Source organism: Zingiber officinale, chromosome 1A (genome assembly GCF_018446385.1).
Source record: "Zingiber officinale cultivar Zhangliang chromosome 1A, Zo_v1.1, whole genome shotgun sequence".
NCBI lineage: Eukaryota > Viridiplantae > Streptophyta > Magnoliopsida > Zingiberales > Zingiberaceae > Zingiber > Zingiber officinale.
Window position 1 is genome coordinate 158802896 of NC_055987.1, and position 16493 is coordinate 158819388.

The following is a 16493-nucleotide window of genomic DNA, read 5'->3' on the forward strand; positions in this document are numbered from 1 at the left end:
TTTGTTGTGGGTTTAAGTTTTCCATCGTATTAGTGGAGTAGGTTTATTTAAATAAACTATGTGGTTGTCAATTGTTGTGTAATCAGTCGGAGGTTGATTTATTATAAACTGCGTGATTGTTTAAATATTTTTATTATTATTGTACCGACCGTGTTGGCCGAGGTTTGTGTGGTCCCGAGAGATTTGTAGTAATATTTCAGATTGTCTTTGATACAGGAAAGATGTTGCTAAAATTTTTTCGATAGAGGTTCCCTCGGGACGTGACAGCTCATTTGCTTTTCGTTGAGTCTAGCCATCACTAACGTATTTTCTCATGTGACTGATTTATTTTTCAACGTGGTCTCATTGATGAGTGAAAGTGATTTTAAAACTCCAGACATCAATAAAGAACAATCATACGTTAAACAATTATCATGCACAATAATAATAATAACAATTATTGGACATGTAACGGGACGGCTTCGTTTTGTCTTTGTTTTCCTCAATAAAAATGTGACTCTTGGTCCTTTGGGAGCCATGAAGACTTCTGTGACCACGAGGTTTGTTGTGAGTATCAATCGCATTAACTTATCTAATTCAAAATTGTCCCTGGAGGCGCATTAAAAGAGATTAAGAATCCTAATTCTGTTGTTCCAGAAGCCATCGTTGCCCCTTCACACAGCTCAATCTTTTAAAACAGTTTTTTTTTTTTGGTGGTGCCTGTAGGCCCCAATTAAATTAATTAAGAGAACAATTGGTAATTGATACAAATTTCATCTTTGCAATTCAATTATTTTATATATTGACTGAATTCAATTTCAACTAAATTACTTCTTAAAAAAAAAATAATAAAGCGCGGCCTCTGACCGGTTAAATTCACGCGCGTCACGTTGGTTGACCGGATAAAATGATTGCGGCTAAATAGTCCTCTATTGACAAATACGCAGCTAGCGATCAAACCGACCTCTTCCCTGCTTCCTTCATCCTTCCCCCCTGTCTCAATTTTGAGCTGGAGAAGAAGTCATGGCTTGGCTCGCCAGATCATGGCCTCCATCCGCATCTATATAGCCAATCCAGAGCTCCCCATTTCCAACTCAACGATTATGAAATAACATACTGCACGATTGCATAAGAAGAAGGAAGAGGAGGAGGAGACGAAAGATGGACATGGTGAAGGAAGGAGGAGGTGAGGGAATGCGAGTGCTGGGGAAGTACGAGCTGGGGAAAATTCTCGGCGAGGGAAACTTCGGCAAGGTCAGGTACGCTCTCCACGTCGATTCCGGCCGTCCCTACGCTATCAAGATACTCGACCGCCGCCGCATTCAATCCCTCAAAATCACGGAACAAGTGTGTATATCTATGTTGTTATGCATTTATTATGTTTGCGTTTATGTTTATGCTCAAGGACAGGTGATGTGTGTCTACGTGACAGATTAAGAGGGAGATCGCCACCTTGAAGCTCTTGAAGCATCCCCATGTCGTCAGATTATATGAGGTCTGATATATTATTTACTGTCTTTTGATTCGGTAGTGACTTAAACTAAATCGATCGTTTAGGCCGAGTTCTTTATTAATATGATGGTGATCATGGTCTTCGATACTTTTCTTCTTGTTGTTCTTCTTGAGATTTAAGAATATGTTCGTAAAAGAAGGATGCTTTTCCACCAATAATGGCAGCTTGTGAGCTGAATGATTGGTCTGCAGAAAAACAAAAACAAAAAAAAAACTTTTTGGATGTTCATGAGGCCCTGGAATTGTTTTCCCTTAACTATTTGGTAGATGGGTGACAATAACTATTTGGGCTTTCTATCTGCTTGAATTCACTGATTAAGCTCTATACTTCGGCAACTTACAGGTCTCAGCAAGCAAAACCAAGATTTACATGGTCCTTGAATATGTTGATGGAGGCGAATTATTCGACAGAATTGTAAGAACTTTGTCACGAGTTAATCTTGGTTGGTTCTTCATGGTAAGTTGATTTAGCCATTACTGATAATGCAGGCATTGAAGGGAAGGCTCTCAGAACGTGAAGGAAGGAAGCTTTTCCAGCAGCTGATTGATGCCGTAAGTTACTGCCATGATAAGGGTGTCTACCACAGAGACCTAAAGGTGATCATTAAGCAAAGGTTTAAGTTATTATCTCCCAATTTTACTTAACTTTTTGAGTTCCTACTTGAATTCCCCTTTCTTGTTGCAGCCAGAAAACGTTCTTGTTGATGCAAAAGGGAACATAAAAGTATCTGATTTTGGTCTCAGTGCTTTGCCACAACATTTAAGGGTATGCATTTTGTTTGTCTTGGCTCATCAAAAGAACTGATCCAAACAATTTGCTATGTTTCAACTTGGTTCTCTCTTCATTTCAGAATGATGGGTTGCTGCACACAACCTGTGGAAGCCCAAACTACATTGCTCCTGAGGTAAAACCCATAACTTTTGAAATATTTAAAAGTTTGTTTCCTAAAAAAATAATGTTTTTGACAATATTCCTGTGGAATCAACCATCTATAGGTCCTTTCCAATAGAGGATACGATGGTGCTAGATCAGATATATGGTCTTGTGGTGTCATCCTATATGTTATTTTAACAGGCTCCCTGCCATTTGATGACAGAAATCTTGCTGTGCTTTATCAGAAGGTGTGTATCAAGCTTGACAATGAAATCAAATGATGTTTGTTTCAGTTCCTCATAGTGGCTTTGTTGCTCAATGGGTTCAGATCGTTAGGGGAGACACAAAGTTCCCTAAATGGCTCTCCCCTGGTGCTCAAGACATCCTAAAGAGAATCCTTGATCCAAATCCTATCACAAGGATAAATGTAACTGGAATCAAAGCACACGATTGGTTCAACCAAGACTACACTTCTGTTGTCCCCATCGATGATGAGGAAGACTTATGTCTTGATGATACACCTTGTTCAATCAAAGAGGTGACCCTCAAAATGGCTAATGTACTAGTTTGGTGCCTTCTAGTATTTTGTGATGGTTGATAGTGAATTAACCTTTGTTTTTTTGTTTGTTTAAGCACAATGAGTCAGATGACAATGGAAATACACCTACACACATCAATGCATTTCAACTGATTGGGATGTCTTCCTCTCTCGATCTTTCAGGATTTTTTGAGAAAGAGGTAATTCTGATGATTAGATTAGGACCTTGTTCTGTTTCATTACTTTAATTCAGTGAGCAAAAAGATCACAACCTGGAGAATAATGATATTTATACATATTCCTCTGCTGAATTGGCTTTGCAGGATGTCTCGGAGAGGAAGATAAGGTTCGCGTCCAATCGCCCACCAAATGAATTATATGAAAAGATTGAGGTTATTGTTACTGAAATGGGGCTCCAAGTCCAAAAAGGGCATGGCAAAGTAAGTGGATTGCTACCTCATTTGTGATAGCAGATTGTAGCTAAGCCAATTAATAGAGAAGTTTACACAATGTAGTATATATCTAAACTTTTGCAGTTGAAAGTAATTGAAAAATTCAAGGGTTCAAAATGCCCCGGTAGGTCTGAGTCACTTTCAGTTGCTGCTCAGGTAAAACTTCTTTGTCATCATAATTTTATGCACCTTTTCAGTGTGAAATTGTCTTACTAAATTCATATTATGATAACCTATCAGGTGTTCGAGCTCAGTCCATCTTTGTATGTCGTGGAATTAAGAAGATCACAAGGAGATTCTATGTTATATCGGCAGGTATTAAATCTGAACTTAGTGAAAAAAAATAAGAGAAGTTTAGAAGATGCAGTTCATATAGTAAGAAGCTTCAAATCAGAAGGTGTAAATCATTTTTTGCTTATGACTGCAGTTGTGCACAAAGCTATCAAATGATTTGGGAGGCTGCAAAAGCCAACTTATATGTAAAGCAGAGTCTATGCCAGAACTTAACAATTTTAAAGGAGATGTTCCTGTGTCTACCGTTTGTTTGAACTAAATGGGTGATAATTCTTCTCCACCCATTTTATGTGTGGAGAAAGAAAGAGACTGCAATCTGTGAAGGAACAAAGGAAGATGAACAGAACATCCAGAAAGGGGCCCTTCGCTAACATTTTCTGTGAAGGATTTTATCCTGACTACTGAGTAATAAGTACTCAGGATTCCCTTTCATGGAAGTTTTGAATTCAAGGAATGAGAAAACCTATTTTTCCTCATTCAAGAACAAAGCAAGAAAGGATTAATCCTTTTTACAGTAAATGTTTCCAAAGTAGTGAGTCTCACATTGAACCTGTAGTTTGAATGATAGTGGCATATCAAGCAATTTAAACAGTTTGAGTGATACTGATTCTTCGTTGATTGTCGTGCGTGTGAGAGGAAAGATCTCATTGTGAAATAGGAAGATTGAATGTTGTTGCTAAAATAAAACTAACTAGATGAACAAACTGAATGTTAGCCTCGATTGTACTAGCAAGTCTAGCTTGCGTAAGTGATATATAATATGATTGTATGATTGATAAGATCCTATTTATGTTGAGAGGAGGAAGAGAAAGGAATTATACAAAAGAGAAGCGAAGAGGAAAATATATTTCATAGACCTTGTTCACTTAGAGAAAGGGGAGGGAAATGAGCCAAGCTTTTCAAATGGAGATGAACACTCTCAACTCTACTTTGTTATGGACAAAACTCCATCTTCTCTGGCCATTACAGTAAGGATAAAACTTGCCTAGAGGATCATAAGCACAAAAATGAAGTAATCCCTGGCAAAGGGCTCAAAAAATTGGATTAGAGCATTTCACGCTTTTTATTATCCTTAAATAGTGAATCAAATGTCCAACATAGATAGCAGAGGATGTCTCCTCAATAATTTTTTCCCTTGCTTATGCACACTTAGAAGATGACCTCCAAATATTCGCTGATTGTAGCTAGGGCCTTCATTTGCTTTCCTAGAAAATACACATGGAGTTCCACATTTGATGTATATTTTTGTTTCACTTTCTTCTCTCCCTCGTGTATTTCATCCAAATAATCAGACCCCAAAAGTACTAATTTTTAGGTGAAAATGGGATGAAGACACGTCTAAGGCATGGGCCAACTTCCACAAGATTACATTAACTGCAAACTTATAGGTTAAAATCACATGACAGTTGCTTCCTCAATCATTCAATAGTTCAACTTAACATCTAATCATTCATCAATTCAAAATAATGAAGAAAATATATCATTAACAACATAAACAGTAAAAAGTTTTAGTGACTAATTGTGCAATTATATTGTTGTGTTCTATATTAGTGATGCCATTGATCATACTCATGAGCCAAAGTATTTTTTAAAAAAAAAAAGGTTGAGAACTGTGTTATTTCAGTTATCAAATGGTTACTAACTTTTCACACGCACTAATTTGAGGGTCAAACAGGCCTAAAAACAAATTAATCCAAATAAGTCAGAATGTAAACATATATTGATTTCTCTACAACTTCGTCTTGTTTCTCGTCCATTTGAGCATGTAAAATATATGAAGCAGCAGGCCATGGCATTGCAAACTGTTGAGTCATCCCCTGTTCAAGGAATCATAACTAGTTAAAAATATTTCCATCTTTACTGCATTGTTGTTGTTCTTACTGCTGCTGCAGCTGTTAACCATCACACACTGCATGCACTCGTCGCCCTCTCTGGACCACCACGATACATTGTAACTTACACTGTCCTCTCATCAGTTACTGAAACCCTCTCTGCCTCGCACTTTAAACCCAATCATACTGATTCTCGTTCCTCATGATTCAACAGAATAATCATCACAGAAATGTATCACTCGATAATTATCCGTCTTCAGATTTTTAATTAATTATCCCCATTAATGTTATTCTTCTGCATGATGCAACTCTACATGTGCATGCAATGCAGGGAAGCTGCTGTGTGCAGAGAAGAAAGTGATGTCTCTCTCTCTCTCTCTGTCTCCCACGTCCATTTGTTGTCCTCAGTGTCCGTCGCAGTGGTCCAGTAGTTTTGACCAAATTAAGGATTAGTGCCTTAATTAGCACCAGTTAATCAAACCAATCAGACAATAATTAACTCTGCAGTACTGTGAGTTCTGGAAGAGTGCCAGTCCTACGGAAGATTTTGCTGCACAGAAGGAAGGCCCACAGAGGACCGCGTGGTGGTCCCACTCCAAGAGCCAATGGAATCTGAAAGCAACAAACAACCCAGTTTCTCTAACTTGGATGGCTCAGCCTCGGAAAGACACCAGCATCTCTTTCTCTCCACGCTTCCTTTCAAGCACAACCCAACCCCTCCTCTCTTCCTCTCCAAGTCATATCACTCTTGCCTCTTCTATATTACAAAACCTCTTTCTCCTCTACTTTCCTCTTCTCTCCTTCACTTTTCAGCTACAGGTTTTGATTAATCGGTGCTGTAATTAATTAACACCTGTGTTTATGTTTTTGTATGTTCAGAATTACTTTATTGATGCAGAGAGGCCGGAGGATGTACCACAACGTTGGTTCCATGTCCGCTCACTCGGACTACTTGCCGCTCATGGTCATGGGAGATAACAGCAGTGACCTGACCATTAATGAAACCTCCGTCGGCCTCCACCATCAGTTGCTACAGCCGCCGTGCTTCGATCCCATCAACGGCTTTTCCGGCTCGGCGGCGGCTGCTGATATGTTATACGCGGAGTTGCCGCCGGTGATGGACTCTAGTAATGCCGTGTTCTACCACCACCACCCGGTTCATTACGATGCGTTGGTTAATCAGGTGCCGTATGTCTTTGAGGCCGGGCATGGAGAGCAGAAGCTGCTGGAGAACAGGACGAGGCATCATGCGTGGGGGTTGAAGCAGGGCGGGCAGAAGAATGAGAAGCAAAGGAGAGAAAGGCTCGGGAAGAAGTTTGAGGACCTCAAATCTCTCATTCCCAACTCCACCAAGGTTTGATTCATCATTTTGCGCATTTAATTTTTGTCTTATTTTATCTCCCATTTTGTTGCTCCCGCCGGCAGCCTTACAGGGCGTCGATTGTGGCGGACACGATCGAGTACATCAACGAGCTGCTGAGGACCGTCGAGGAGCTGAAGATGCTGGCCGAGAAGAAGCGGCAGAGGGGGAAGAAAATGGCGGCGGCGGCGGTTGCGGCGACGGCAGCTGGGGACGTGGAGAGCTGCTCCTCGCTGGCGGTGGCGGCGCCGATGGCCGAGGGCGGACCGAGCAGCGGGATGCTCCGGAGCTCGTGGATACAGAGGAAGTCGAAAGAGACGTTCGTGGACGTGCGCATCGTCGACGACGAGGTCAACATCAAGGTGACCCGCCGGCGGAGGGCGAACTGCTTGCTTGCCGTCGCCAAGGCACTCGACGAGCTCCGCCTGGAGCTGTTGCATTTGTCCGCCGGGAATGTGGGAGGATCGAACATCTTCATGCTCAACGCCAAGGTGATTATACTAATACATATATGCGATCTAATTGATTTTTAATTAGTTTTCATTCTTAATTACAAACCTTCAAACGAATTAATTAGTTAATTAAGAATCGTTTTGGATTAAATTGTGTATTTAACGGTTGCAGATTCATGATGGTTCTTCGGTCTACGCCAGTGCGATCGCCAAGAAACTTATCGAAGCAATCGATGTTGTCTAAGAAGAAACGGGGAGATTAATTAATTAATTAATATATAATAGAGCTAATTATAGTTAAGGTAGATCTTGTAGTAGTACTAATTGTCACTTTTAATGTGTTTAAATTAAATGGGATTTTTTTGCATCTTAATTTTTATGAATTTGATATTTTAATCTCGTAGATAAAATCTTCAAAACTCTAACTTAATGCATAATTAAAGTTTAAGAGATCTCAAAATGATCATTAGTTCATGTAGAATTAAAGTGTAAAAGGCCTTTGAGGAACTCAAACATCCAATTTCCATTAAGCAATCTTTTAAAAGTTCACATTTGAAAAACAAAAACTAAACTGTGAAGAGCTTTGGAATCATAGTGCTATGAATTGAATGAATATTTTAGAAGTACATGTTCTTTTATGAAAATAATTTGAATATTTTTATTTACTAATATTTTATAGAATTCTTAATATGTTATTATTGCAATATTAATTGAATGGGTATTATATGATTGTAGTTAGAAATTTTACATTTTTTAACTCATCATATTATTGCCGTGCCCATAATATTTTATGCTAATTATTCAATGGTTTTGGTGGTATATATGTATTCAAGTAATTTGTTAAATTTCATTTTGTGTATTGAGTTTTTTCAATAATGAAACTTTATGATTTTTCTCTTTTCGCTTCTGTAATTTGTACTTAGGATGTGACCCGAATTCAATTAAAATTGACTATGATATCTCTTGAGTTTATCTTTTTATCCAAGTTGTAGTTTAGGTTGAGACAGGTGACCGAAAGTCACCGACGATGGGCAAACTATATGACGTCGAGCAAGAGACGACTCATCCATCGTCGAAGGCATCTGGTCGTCTGTCTCGATTCAAACTATAACGTGAATGAGAAGGTGAACTTAAGAAAGATTATAACTAATTTTGAGTGGATTATAGCTAGATATGATATACAAATTGTAAAACTAATTAAGGAGACTAGAAATTATGGACGAGAAGATCTTTCCATCAATAAATTAGTCATCAAATAATATTTATGCTATATAAATTTTATTGAACTGTAAAATCATTTTATTGCCTTGAGTATTATTTTGATTATATTAAAAAATTGACTAATTTTTCTTTAATTTTCATATAAAATATCGATTATTGTTTGAAATGTGGATATCAAATCTTTTGAGGTTAAAATTAAAAGGCCGCCTATTTTCATTACAGTTTAAAATGTATTTTATATTAAAACAAGTAAAATAATATTTCATTTTAATTTTTTATTTTTTAATTAAAAAGATGCGCGTGCTTTTGATTTTTGTCCATTTTTTTAATCTTAAAAGGCTCGAAAAAAAATCCAAACGTTCATTCCATATCTACGGTCATGATTTAACGGTACAAGTAACCGTATGCGTATATAAACTTCTCCTTCCCCACAAGCCCTAATCTTATCGCTCCGACGCAAAGCGACGGTGCCGCCGGACCACCAATCGCCGGGAAGATGCAGATCTTCGTAAAGACCCTCACGGGGAAGACGATCACCCTCGAGGTGGAATCTTCAGACACCATCGACAATGTCAAAGCAAAGATCCAGGACAAAGAAGGGATTCCGCCTGACCAGCAACGCCTTATCTTTGCCGGAAAGCAGCTCGAGGATGGTCGCACCCTTGCGGATTATAATATCCAGAAGGAGTCGACTCTCCACCTCGTCCTCCGCCTCCGCGGCGGAGCCAAGAAGCGCAAGAAGAAGACATACACCAAGCCCAAGAAGATTAAGCACAAGAAGAAGAAGGTCAAGCTCGCCGTGCTCCAGTTCTACAAGGTTGATGACGCCACCGGTAAGGTCACCAGGCTCCGGAAGGAGTGCCCCAACGCCGAGTGCGGCGCCGGCACCTTCATGGCCAATCATTTTGATCGCCACTACTGCGGCAAGTGCGGCCTCACCTACGTTTACCAGAAGTCTCAAGGCGAGTGAGCGATTCCTGCATCTTGATGAAGGTTTATCTATAGCAAGCTAAAAAAAACTCATCTTTTTAATTTAGTAGCAGTTCACTTTGTTTAGTTGTTCTGAAGAGTAATATTCGTGGTGAAACCTTGTTTGAGATGCTATTAAATTTCTGCGAGTTGCATGGTTGTTAATTGGTAATCTTACTGTTACATTACTGCATATGTTTGCTTCTTGGTTGGATGATAAAGGATGCGATTGTGTCTGTTATTGTTATGCTCTTGATGACTATTGCTATTTCTTCAAAAGTTGATTCCTTTTTCTAACTTTCTGTTATTCAGTTCCTGGTTGAGTAAATAAACATCACAAAATGATTTATGCTTATTTATAGTTTCAATGATACTTGGAATTGTAGGTCGGGTAGGTCGGCTGGAGAGGATTGAGTTGCCAGAGATACTAAAACAAAATACCTTTCTCATCTTTCAACTTAGATTAGCAGCAATAGCATAAAAATAAATAATATGAAACTAAAAGAAAGATGCGCGGAATTTATTTGGTTACAACCGGGATAGTTATTAATCTAAAGCAGATGAAAGTTCACTAAGAATCTCTTTCGGTGAAGGTGGAGAAGCCTTTTACACACACTAACAGCTCAGGCTATTGTTAGAAAATGAATACTCAAATTACATATTTTTTAGGTCCAATATCTTTTTATAGTCCATGGAAAAATTTATACGCAGGCTGAAGGCGCCTTCTATAGATTTGGAAGGTGCCTCTAGCGTGGCAACGACTCGAACCAGCCTGGTCGAAGGTGGCTTCCATACCCTGGGAAGGCGCTTTTCATGATAAGTTGAAGGCGCCTTTCATGTGTAAGGAAGGTACCTTCCATGCACAGTGAAGGCATCTTCCAGCAGAAGTCTAAATAACTCAGTTAAACCACTGTTGGAAGATCCATCCTCCGGTTTGAATACTGAAATGCTGCTTGCATCTGACTGGAACTTGCAACCTAACAGTATAAACATTGATAAAGTGAAATTTTAGTACAAAAATAATACAGAGTAATCAACAAGCAGAATTAGCAATAAGGAAAAGAAACCAAAATACAGAAAAGAATAATATTATGATGTAGACATAAATGTAGCATTATTAGCACTGAGAATAGAAATACTATGATAACTTGAAAAGAAATTGTAGTCTCACCAAAAAAAAAATTCAACTGCATTGAGGATTAGAACAGTTAATAGAAAATAAGCAAAAACACACACTTGACACTGAAATGCAGATAACATTACAGCATTCTCAAATGTCAAATAGAATTATCCTACCCGATGGGGAAGAACATATGTGCTCTGTGTTGCAGTTTGCTGCGGCATAGACAGAATACTTGATCGAATGTTGATTTCTGAAGCTTCTAAAGGTCCATGTACTGTTTGATTGTTTTGTGATGACTGTGAAACATTTGCAAGGACCAACAGAGGTGTTGAAGTCGCTAACTGAACTGAATTGACAGATGCCTGTCTAGATGTCATTTTTGAACCAGCATTAGTAGATCTGGTACCACTTTGAGTGCCATTGCCAACATAAGAGGAATCAATAGAGCCAGAGAGGTAGTTGGCACAAAATCTGAACCAGGTTGGACAATAACTGGAACATAAGAAGGTGAAGAAATGTGGTAGGAGGGGATATTCAACTACTGTTGAACTCCTAAAAATTGACCATCAAGGCCAGTGGCAGCCCCAGGAACATAAGAAGTATATTGATTATAAGGAATCTGAGAATATCCATAACCAGGAGTATAAATGTATAATACATGAAGGGCATATTTTCAGCTTGCATACCCTGACAAAAATAAAAAATAAAAAAAACACCTAGTTAATAGGTAACTGGCATTAACCAAAATATATATACTCAAAACGTCCCTTAGATTCAGATATTGCCATGTAATGGATATCTTGACTATCTAAACCATATGTACTATGGGGATCACCCCATTCCCCTGTGGATAGAAATCAGAGTGAACATATAAGCTCCACCAAGATTGAAGGCCTTATACTTAAGTAGGTGCTATCGAAAATAGAACTTACCAGTATAAAGATAACCACAATTTTCAGCAGAAAGATAGTTTTGGTCTTGCTCAAAAATATATTCTGATTGGTATTTCATTACCACGAACCTCAATGCCAGCTGATGGAGGAAAATTAGTCATATTTGGAACAGATCCAACCCCTGATAACTGCAATTAAAGTGAGAAAATATGAATAAAGACAACAAGTAAAAATACAGAAAAACAATTCAAATGAATTTCTTTTCAACAGCCATAGATATCTTCTTTATCACTATGAATTCACATATTAATTGCCCATGCTTTCCTTAATCACATGCCAACATACAGATATGCAGGGCACCGAGAAATGAAGATGACTTATATTGTTTATGTTCAATTTATGAATAATTTGAGTCAACAAAATAAGAAAAACAGCAAATGTTATCATCTAAGGAGCAATTTAACCGTTGGTTTAGAATCTGAATTAGTGGGGACGAGAGCAGGAGTTGGAGCTTCCTTTCTCTTCGTGGGCTGAACTTCCTCGACTTGAATATACTTAAGTGCTCATACTTGTAATCCTTCGAAATTAGTTGGGGGTTTTTTCACCAAAGAATTGAAAAAAAAATCTTCATTGATCAAGCCTTGTGAGAAAGTACTAATCTGTACTTCTGGGGTAATTAGAGGAGCATCCATGCTCACCCTATTAAACTATTACAAATATTCTTTAAATTTCTGCCTGAGGGTGAGTAAATAATGCAACATATTTTGGTATCTTCAAATGGTTGCAAAGTGCTGCATGAAGATAGCTTTAAACTACTCGAAAGTTCAGATAGAAGAGGCAGGGAGTCTACTAAACCATCTCTGCACCGAACCTAAAAGCACGCGTGGTCAAGAAAACTCAACACTTGACTCGATCCATATATTGATGTAACAAAGAACCATTTTCAAATTTACAGATGTAATATTCAAGATTTGTAATACTATTATATTCCTCAAACTGCAACATCCAAAAGTGTCTTGGCAACTCATCTTAGAAGATGTCCCTCGAAAATGGAGGGCCTCGAAGGGCTTTCGTTCCACTAGATTCAAGGCCCTTTTCCCTTGGAAAATCCCGATGACCAGAAGATTCTACAAAATGTTCTCATGCAACAGACTTACCAATCAGTATGGGAGAAGTAGTCTATGACATACTCGTAGGGTAAGGTACCTTATGGTGCACCGGTGTCTCTTCAACCAACTAGGGTGGCAGTTTAGTTAAGGGATTCATCATTAGAGGATGCGAGAGTTTCCTCTTTAATACTGCTTGTATCGTTGACATTACTAATTTGTCGAAATCCTATGTTGCCATAGTGATGATGTTAGATCTTTTGGCATCATCCATCTTCATGTTCTAGTTCAAGTCTTTAACTTAGTGTTCTCACAAACAACGCTAATTCAATCCTGTCCATGAACATCGACGAGTGAATCATCGGTGAGTTGGCTCAAGTTGGCTCTCTTGCCAACTTAATCACCAATCGCTTGATGACAAAGAGGATGTTGTAGTTTTGCGAGCCTGAATGACAACAAATAGGAGGGAAAAAGGTTAGAATGACAACTAGGGGGTTTTCTAGCGCAATCACTCCGAAACTCAAGTTAGAGGATAAAGGAGTAAAAGAACAATATTAGGGTTTAGACGTATGTGTGCATGTACCCTGGATGCCGGAAAGGACTACCTTTTATAGGGAGATAATAGACTTTTTCCTTTATTTCCGATGTTTATGTTACCATTATTTAATTCCTTAAATAATCCAAGACTATTCACGTTTTTTTTTCCTGAAATAATTCGAAGTTTGTGCGATGATTATCCTCTTTTCGAAATAATTTGAGATCTACGCAATGATTATCCTTTTCTTGAAATGGTCTTGCATCCGCAATCGAGTCGTCAAGGAGACGGGAGGTCGAATAAAGGTATCGAGGAGTCAAGAGGCTAAGGAACCAGGAGCTCAACGAACTAGAAGGACGGGAGTCAGGAGGCCAAAGAACAGGGAGGACGAGGAGCTGGGTGGCTGGGCCAGGAAGCTAAGGGGTCGAGCGTCGACTCAACTTCTCCTCTATTGGAACCACGATCTCAGCAGGGCCACCAACTTTTTTATTCACGTGGCGTCTACTAATTACTCTCCGGATCAATAGGATATTAGGGAATAATTATTATTAGAAAATATTTATTTATTTCCTAGTATTTTATGTGCTTTTCTATTTTATGTATTTTCCTATTTTACAGTTGTACTTGTATTTATATACCACATATTATCATTAATAAAGTATTGTATTATATCGTCAACATGGTATGAGAGTGGTAAACTTTATAGCAATTTTTTTCTCCTCAAACCCTAATCGCCGCCCACAATATTCACCGGCTGCCTTCTACAATGGATACAGCAGACGACATTACCCGTCAACTATCTCTCACAAATGCTCTTGATTCACCTTCTAGCCTTGTTTGTCTCAACGTCAATGCTCAGGCATCGTTGAAACTCGTCACCTCCTATTATTCTGCCCGGTGCTTGCAGTTCATATCTTTTCTATTCCGATATGACTTACTAGGATTTGTTGATGGCTCATATCCCAACCCCCTCTGCAGATAACACCTACATGCACCATGCTCCCTCAGGTGAATCCTGATCATATTCTTTGGTTCTATCATGATCAACTTCTCCTCAGCGCTATTGTAGGTTTGATGTCTCCTACTCTTGTGCAATTTATTTCTTCATCAATTTCATCGAGAGACGCATGACAGACGCTGGAGAGAACCTACACTGCTCTCTCACATGGTAAGATTATGACTCATTGTTAAAATCTTGTCAACCGTCACCAGGGTAACAGATCTATCACTGATTATATGCAAGACATCAAAAGAAACATTGATGCTCTTGTGCTTATGAATGTCAAAATTGACTTTGATGAGCTCTCAATTCGTTTCTTGAATAGTCTTAGCCAAGAATACTGTAATATCTCATATGCTAGCTCTGCAAGTTTGTGACATCCCTATTACCTTTGATGAGCTATTCGACTAGCTTCTCAGTTATGAGGCCCAATTGAAAGTTTCAACATTATCTCTATCTTTGCGCCAATGACTACTCTTGTGGCTCGAATAGAGAATTCTCGTAATCGGTATTCAAATTATCATGGAAGTTGCCAGCAGGTTTCGTTGATGTCCCATCAGCCGTGCATGTTTACCCCGAGGCTGCCTGCACGTCCTCCTCCACATCCAGCAGTGTATGGTCCCAATCGTTATCTTGGGAACTATCAAATATGTGGTGTCCAAGGTCACTCTACTCGCTAGTGCGGTCATATGACTGTCTCGATGCATGCCTTGCTTCTGCCAGCTCCGTCGCGTGCTCCGCATCCCGTGTACAGTGCATTATTTGAGCACACTGTCGTTTATTTACACCTCCGTCTGATTCTTAGGAATGGGTGGTTGACTTTGGCGCTTCTCATCATGTCACCACTGACCTCACTACTCTTTTGTTGTATGAGCCTTACTCTGGGAATGATAATGTTGTTATTGGTGATGGTTCTAGACTACCCATTACCCACATTGGTTCTTTCTCTTTCTCCCCTCCATCTTTGCCTTTAGTTTTCTCCAATATTTTATATGTGCCATTTATGTTAAAAAAAAATTGATTTCTATCGCTGCACTTTGTGCTACTAATCCCATTACATATTTTCTTTGATTCCTATTTTCATGTGTTGGATCGTCGTATAGAGGCAACGCTAGTCAGCGAGGTTCACAGAGATAGTGTCTATTATTGGCCGAAATTTGTGTCTACGCTATCATCCCCTTTTGCCCTTTCTATGTCTGTCTCGTCATCTATTTCCTTATGGTATAGTTTAGCGGTGTAAATGAGTCATGCCGCTCGTGAGATATTCGAAGCTCGATTCGATAAAAGCTCGTTTGAGCTCGTTTAATGAGGCTCGTTAAGATAAACAAATCAAGCTCAAGCTTTACAATATTCGGCTCGTTAGCTCGTGAACATGTTCGTTAAGCTCATGAATCAACTTTTAAATAAAAAAAATAATAGTTTTGATATTGAATTTATAGATTTTACACTCTACTTATGAAAAACATAGACAAATATATTAAATTTATTTATTAGAATAAAATTATAAATTTTAACAAGAATATTATAATTTTAAAAAAAAATATAATTTAGTTTTTAATGAATATTTAAATTTATAATTTATATTTATTAAGCTCGTTTAGACTCAATAAAAGTTCGAATAAGCTCGTGAGTCATGAATATATTCGTTAAATAAAACTTGAGCTCGGCTCGATTATAAACGAGCCAAACTCAAACATCCAAGAGTTCATCTCGGCTCAGCTTGATTACACCCCTAGTATAGTCGTCTAGGTCATCCGTCATTAGGTGTTTTGTGATATTTTTTTTTCATTTTATGAGGATACTTTGTCTAATTTTTCATTCACTTCGGGCAATATTAATAAAAGTCATAAATTACCCTTTCATAAATATAGTATTTCATCTCCTGTTCCTTTGGATATTATCTTTTCTAATGTTTAGACATCTCCTATATCATCATTTGATGGACTCAAATATTATGTTATCTTCGTTGATCATTTTACGAAGTATACATGACTTTATTCCTTATGCAAAAAATCAGATATATACTCTATATTTATTGAGTTCAAAACTCTTGTTGAAAATTAGTTCTTAATGACTATCAAAACACTCTTCATTGAAAATGGAGGTAAATTCTTAGCCCTTCTCTCCTTTCTTACTACTTATGGTATCAACCACGTTACCACTCCTCCGTACGCTCTTGAACACAATGAATACTCTGAACATTGTCATTGTCATAAAGTCGAAACCGGTCTCACTCTGTTGCACAAAGCATCTATTCCACTTACTTTATGGCATTATGCTTTTGCTACAACAATCTTTGATTAACCGCATGTTTAAGGTTAGTCTTTCCTATATGTCCTCTTTTGAAAAATTG

The 16493-nt window shown here is 38.3% G+C and overlaps 3 protein-coding genes across 3 annotated transcripts; all 3 read left to right on the plus strand.

Annotated features, from left to right (window-relative positions):
- Nucleotides 1–963: 963 nt before the first annotated feature.
- LOC122038172 (CBL-interacting protein kinase 1-like) lies at nt 964–4250 on the plus strand. Its single transcript, XM_042597804.1, has 13 exons — nt 964–1326; nt 1412–1474; nt 1835–1906; nt 1981–2088; nt 2177–2257; nt 2343–2396; nt 2488–2613; nt 2694–2903; nt 2999–3103; nt 3227–3343; nt 3440–3511; nt 3596–3670; nt 3783–4250. Exons 1-13 carry the CDS (start codon nt 1141–1143, stop codon nt 3906–3908), a joined length of 1395 nt encoding a protein of 464 aa, XP_042453738.1. The 5' UTR covers nt 964–1140; the 3' UTR covers nt 3909–4250.
- Nucleotides 4251–4378: 128 nt separating this feature from the next.
- On the plus strand, nt 4379–7625 carry LOC122038173 (transcription factor TIP2-like). The gene is made up of 3 exons (XM_042597805.1): nt 4379–6835; nt 6907–7332; nt 7466–7625. The coding sequence occupies exons 1-3, from the start codon at nt 6353–6355 to the stop codon at nt 7535–7537; spliced, it is 981 nt and encodes a 326-aa protein (XP_042453739.1). The 5' UTR covers nt 4379–6352; the 3' UTR covers nt 7538–7625.
- Nucleotides 7626–8924: 1299 nt separating this feature from the next.
- Nucleotides 8925–9730, plus strand: LOC122011767 (ubiquitin-40S ribosomal protein S27a-1). Its single transcript, XM_042568147.1, has one exon. It carries the CDS (start codon nt 9011–9013, stop codon nt 9482–9484), a length of 474 nt encoding a protein of 157 aa, XP_042424081.1. The 5' UTR covers nt 8925–9010; the 3' UTR covers nt 9485–9730.
- The last annotated feature ends 6763 nt before the right edge of the window (nt 9731–16493 follow it).

Bases quoted from the DNA above. Each gene is read 5' to 3' on its own strand.
- LOC122038172 (XM_042597804.1), top strand. From the start codon at position 1,141: ATGGACATGGTGAAGGAAGGAGGAGGTGAGGGAATGCGAGTGCTGGGG. The intron at 2,614-2,693 runs GTGTGTATCAAG...CAATGGGTTCAG, and splicing joins TTGCTGTGCTTTATCAGAAG to ATCGTTAGGGGAGACACAAA. The intron at 2,904-2,998 runs GTGACCCTCAAA...TGTTTGTTTAAG, and splicing joins CACCTTGTTCAATCAAAGAG to CACAATGAGTCAGATGACAA.
- LOC122011767 (XM_042568147.1), top strand. From the start codon at position 9,011: ATGCAGATCTTCGTAAAGACCCTCACGGGGAAGACGATCACCCTCGAG.
- LOC122038173 (XM_042597805.1), top strand. From the start codon at position 6,353: ATGTTCAGAATTACTTTATTGATGCAGAGAGGCCGGAGGATGTACCAC. The intron at 6,836-6,906 runs GTTTGATTCATC...TCCCGCCGGCAG, and splicing joins TCATTCCCAACTCCACCAAG to CCTTACAGGGCGTCGATTGT. The intron at 7,333-7,465 runs GTGATTATACTA...TAACGGTTGCAG, and splicing joins TCTTCATGCTCAACGCCAAG to ATTCATGATGGTTCTTCGGT.